General features: G+C 27.7%; 1 protein-coding gene across 1 annotated transcript; it reads right to left on the bottom strand.

Annotated features, from left to right (window-relative positions):
• Nucleotides 1-1,464: 1,464 nt before the first annotated feature.
• On the bottom strand, nucleotides 1,465-2,724 carry LOC123292192. Its single transcript, XM_044872759.1, has 3 exons — nucleotides 2,665-2,724; nucleotides 1,741-1,914; nucleotides 1,465-1,674 (listed from the first exon to the last, which is right to left on the bottom strand). The coding sequence occupies exons 1-3, from the start codon at nucleotides 2,722-2,724 to the stop codon at nucleotides 1,465-1,467; spliced, it is 444 nt and encodes a 147-aa protein (XP_044728694.1).
• Between the last annotated feature and the right edge of the window lie 3,048 nt (nucleotides 2,725-5,772).

Below are 5,772 nucleotides of genomic sequence, written 5' to 3'. Positions count from 1 at the left end.
TCGTTTAAAATAAATGCTCTAGTACACAAAATAGTTTTCATAAAACAGAAAATCTTTTTTAGGCGAGATATTTCCAAAGTATCAGATATGGATGTATATAGATGTATTTAGTACGGGCCTGTCTACTTTAATAAATTAAAAATTTAACAAAATTTAGTTAATTTTTTTTACTGTAATTAAAGAAAACTTGATTAATAGTCATAACACAATGATTTTGAATCGTTAGGTTAGATCATTACAATTAATGCATTTTTTTAAACATTTAAATCGTTCAAGACTGTAATCCCATCAGCATATGATGCCATTAATAGCCTACACTCTTGAAAATTATTTTATGGTTTTTGATAAATGAAAATGAAAGATATAATTGAAATTTTGAATTCAGTTGAATATTACATTTTCTTTTAATCTCTAGAGAGGGATAGCTGCGCCTACTTGCCCCTAATGATATTGTTTAAAATAGTAACAAAAATATTTTTTAAATATTAATTCCAAAAAACCAGATCATTTCGGTGATGGAATAAGCCGCCAGACGCTAAAAGATATCCCTCAAGATAAAGTGAACCGCAGCCGGAAAAATGAATGTTAAAGAGATAGTTTATGATAGCTCTTCCGCTTCTCGTCTCTCACCTTCTTATCTGTTCAATCTTTTCAACATGGCTGCGGATTTGAGCGAACACTTGTTTCGCCCCAATGTTTTCTTACGGAACAAAGAGCTATCTAAGCTATCTAAGGCGTAAAAAACAAAATATTGCGTAATCAACGCTGTCTATACATGGTATTTCAACAATTAACTTAGTCAAATGTTTGTTTTCAATTGCTTTTCAATAAATTTACTTTGACATTAACTATTTAGTATTTACATGTAATTAATTGAAAATTAATCATAACAGCACTTTTTAACGGCAAAACTGTCCACTGGTAAGGCTGGCGTCGATTAGATTGCATGACTACGCACCTAACGAATAAATAAACTAGTATACATTTGCTTCATTAATCATTTCCAAAAATTCACAGAGACTACGCAGATTCAGCGTACAAGGCGAGCCTTTTTTTATAGCATAGTTAGTAGCATAGGCAAACCCATAAAGATGGATGATAACACAAACAACATCTTACACCCTAAAAGTACACCTGCTCCTAAGTGGAGACTGGAGGTCATTCGATTCATAACTAATAAGGTTTGTTCTACTTAAAAACTTGTCAAAGATATTATGAAGTAGTTTTATAAAAAGATTTTTATAAAAAAATGATAAATGTTAATAAAAAATATTTTAATTTTGTATAAAAAAAAGAATACATAAAAACAATAAAATTATAATGTTAAAAAAATTTAAATGAACATAATTTTTGAATAACACACATGCTCATTTTTAGAAAACTACAGGAACTTAAACATAAAAGTAATAATCTACATTGACTTAGATTTTACAAAAGATAATAACACAGAAAATAAAATAATAATTATTCAGCCAATTGTCCGTTATAATAAACAGACGCACGAAAACCATTTATACTATCTGCGATATATTTAACAGTGCGGACAACTCCATCTGGCTGGACAACACTGTACTCACCACTAACTGCATCGCCATCTCTAGATTCTTGATGTGTTTGTTGGTTACCAGTATGCGGATCCTCAACACCATACGCGTATTTATAATCGGGTTTAGCCTAGAAACAAACCATTTTAAATAAAACATATACATATAGGATTATTAGCATTGTATTTTATATTACAATAAAATCCACACTATTTAATCCAGAATGATCCCGTTGATGATGGCCATGATGATAATTTGAGGCTGGAACATCAACTCTGTGAACTTGTCCACTCACAGGTCCAATAAATTTGCTAAATGAAAATCCCTCATGTACACATTGAACGAACCCAATAAAGGAAACACAACATAACTAAAATTAAATCACAATGTTAAAATAAGTTTTGAAAAACTCTACATAATTGTTTCAAATAAACTTACAAAAAATTTTAAATCCATTTTAACTTTTTAAATGATATTTAAGAAATGAATATGATACAATTTTTTTTTCAACTTATATATACTTTATTGAAATCTTCATCGCGGAAGAATGGTAAATGAATAAGTATTATTGCAATAATATTAAATCAGTGGAACGATAATAGAATTTTATTGCCCATTTTAAGTTGAAAATATTTGTGGTTACACTTAAAAGACGATTATAATCAGTTATGAAATTGAATTATATTTTATATCTGATTTACTTATTTTTTTCTAATGTTGAAATATAATTTAATAATAATCATAAGCTTAATTAAATAATCATTAAATCTACTATCTGTATTTATAATTACATCATTATCAATAACAAATTATGTGTAATAATATATTATTGACATATTGACGTTGAAATGTTTTACACGGTCTACGGTTATACATTATATTAGGCATCGTTCATTGATATACTTAGTAGCTATCCACAAATAATAAAAAAATTACATTATAGTTGGAAAACAAATTTTTTTTTAATTTCGTCTCTTTAATCAAGGAATTTATTTATTGGGCTAAGAAGGGCGTTACATTAAAGGAACCAATCATTATCTCAACAAAAGAGTCACTCTTCTTTTTAACAAAAATACCTACAGAAATTTTTTAGCTATTTTGTTGCTACATGTGTGTTTACGGTGCCAATTGATTTAATTGCATTTTTAGCATATCTAATTGATATACCGCTAATAAACATTTATACGAATTTGATACAAAATTTACCTTTAATCAGCAATCATTTTTTCGTACAGACTTCAGAAACCGTTGACACCAGTGGTTTACATACCATGTTAAACAAATGAGTAATTATTATTAAGTGGACCTTAACTGATTTCGCTACCTTAGTTCAGCTCAAAATTTGTTTAGTCAATCAAAAATGTAAATAAAATAAGCGTTTTATGATGCTACTAGATGACCCGACGAACTTTGTTTCACCTACAATTTGTTTAATTGTAACTATTGATCAGCGATTATTCATAATATAAAAAAGATTTCTAAGAGTATTAGATAAAAAAAATTGATTACAGATTTTAAAGAGTTGTTTTTTTTCATTATTGTGTAGTAAGTTTTTCTAAGACTAAGACCTCCAAATTCTCACTCCAATGATTTTAACAGATTGTAAGCACAAAATTTAGATTCAGTAATTTTTTTATCACAGAAAAATAATCTCTGTAAGAATTGATTATTTTCATGGTTTACATGAAGATGAAATTTGCAGTTTCAATCATTAAAAGCGGTTATAACACAAAAATTAAAATACAAAAAATTTTAGTCAAATGTTACAGATTTTTCTTTAAATCTAAAAATATCGTTAGAAAGGTGCTAACCCACCAAACTATGTGCGTATATGAAAAATGTGAAATGCGTGTTTGTAAAATGTGAAAAAGATGAATTTTAACTGTGGTAGATATGATCATAGTTTGTAGAATTTTAATGATATTGCTAGACATAAACAAGGCTAGAACTGGGCTGGCGCATTTTATTGTAACTTTTCGTAGTTCAATTTTTATGTTATAACTGTTTCACAATATATATTGCAAATATTGCAAATTTCATGTAATCCATGAAAGAAATCAATTCTTACAAATAGTACCTTTTCTACGGTAAACAACTTACATTTATCCTCAGTTTTAATTAATCTCATTCTTTGTTTTCAGTTTTTTTCCCAAAATATGAAATTCAGTACTAAAGCAATTTTGGTTAAATCGGCTTATTTTAAGCTGAAATGTACATGGTAGAGCGATGGACAAACTTTTTAGAGACAAACTATATTTCAATTCGGAGTATGAACCGAAAAAATAAAAACCAATTACGATAGTAAATTCTTTTAGGATAATATGCCGTTGAAGGTTTCCAAGTATTCATAGATTGGAAATAATTGATTGAAAGTTTTATACCTCTCTGTTATTCTTTAACGATTTACAATTCGACAATAAGTATTGATGTTTTTCGTTTTACGTTAAGTCGGATTTTTTTTTCAATTATAAGATTCATTTACACGTTTTAAACAATTGTTTTTTAAATAATAATAAATAATTAATTGTTATTGAACATGATCTGAATGTTAAAATACTTTCCTTGTTTTTTATTGTTTCATTTAATATTACCTGGCGTTTGCCATTATATAAGTTTCCTTTTCTAAACGACTCCATTTAAAAAAAAAAGTCTTATCTGATTGTCTGGTGCTTGAACCAACGATTTACACAATATATGCAAAAAAGATAAATGATCAACGATCGGTAACAATGGATTTTTTACATTTATAAAAAGATTTTCTATTGTAGAAAAGTACACTACTGAATTAACCTTATCAAGACGAATGAAAAAGCTTTTTACCAAATTTCAAGCTGATGTTACTTTCCAGAATAATTAAACAAATTAATAAATAAAAAATCAATAAATTTATCCAATTAGAGAACATTTAGGTACAGAAAGTCTATCGTATATTACGTTCATAGTAGGGGGAGTAATGAATTAAACGTATTATTTAGCAAACCAAAAATTAAACAAAAATAGTTTGCTGTCTCTACCGTCGCATTTAAATCAGATTATCTCACTTTTTTTATAATTAATGAAAATTGTTACATTTCTGAGAATTCAGCGACTAGCCTATTGGTCCTTGAATATTGAGACTAGTTTTTGCTATAAAAAAAAAAAAAAAAACACACCCTTTAATAGAATAGGAGCTGCAGGTATTTGAGTTTGCAAAATGAAGAGATCGCATTTTGTCAATTAATTCTTGTTTAGCAAAGCTTATAGATAGATATTTCTGATTTTACCAGAAACTTTAATGAACCAATTATTGTTTACACCCTCTCCCATTCATAGAAACATTCTAACGCAATTTTTTTTAGCGAAATAAAGCTGTTTATTGAGCCAGTTCACGTGAAGTGGTCGATGTTATTTGTTTGTAAAGTCACTGACTCGACTCAAACAGAATTTTTACCTGGGATTAGTTTATAATAATTAGGTTTTGAAGAAATAACTTCCAAATTTTCTTTGCTTAGTCCACTGTTTTATTTATAAATTAATAATTTAAATTATTATCACAGACATGTTTCGTCTAAACTTAGACATTTTCAATGTCTAAGTTTAGACGAAACATGTCTGTGATAATAATTTAAATTATTAATTTATAAATAAAACAGTGGACTAAGCAAAGAAAATTTGGAAGTTATTTCTTCAAAACCTATTATGGAGTTCCACAAAGTAAAGCTCTCTACAATCAATTATAATAATTAGTTTATCCTTCTATGGTTACTACGAAGGCTGCTATAGTACATCTAAATGTAGACATTAAATTAATGAATGAGCTGTAAGTATTTCAAAAAAGTTAAATGTGGTTTTGAAAAAATTAGGCAAAACAAAACTATTTGCCGATTCACTGTCGCTAATGTAATTAAGGCTTGTGTTTACATATCTGTAATATGTTAAACAAATGCGCATTACTTGAATAATCTACCTCTTTAAGTTCGAGAGCAATTTGGTAACATCCACATACGATAGCATCTACAGATTCTAAATTTTGAAGTACACAACTATAAAGTTATTAATTAAAGAAATCTGTTCTCAAAAATCAATTTTTGCTTTTCGGAACCTACATTTTTGTTTTTGCTATACACATGGAAGTTATATGAGTGTTTTGTATTAGTTTTGTTATAATATTGTTTTACAATTGTTAACGGTGGGTTGTTGAAAATAAAATTAATGATTTGTTTGTACACTAATATATTTCATTATTAGT

Source organism: Chrysoperla carnea, chromosome 1 (assembly GCF_905475395.1).
Source record: "Chrysoperla carnea chromosome 1, inChrCarn1.1, whole genome shotgun sequence".
Taxonomy (NCBI): Eukaryota; Metazoa; Arthropoda; class Insecta; order Neuroptera; family Chrysopidae; genus Chrysoperla; species Chrysoperla carnea.
This window is presented reverse-complemented; position numbering and strand designations above follow the sequence as displayed.

Bases quoted from the DNA above. Each gene is read 5' to 3' on its own strand.
- LOC123292192 (XM_044872759.1), bottom strand. From the start codon at position 2,724: ATGTTTATTAGCGGTATATCAATTAGATATGCTAAAAATGCAATTAAA. The intron at 1,915-2,664 runs GTAAACACACAT...ATTTAATTTTAG, and splicing joins CAATTAAATCAATTGGCACC to TTATGTTGTGTTTCCTTTAT. The intron at 1,675-1,740 runs GTAATATAAAAT...GTTTGTTTCTAG, and splicing joins TAAATAGTGTGGATTTTATT to GCTAAACCCGATTATAAATA.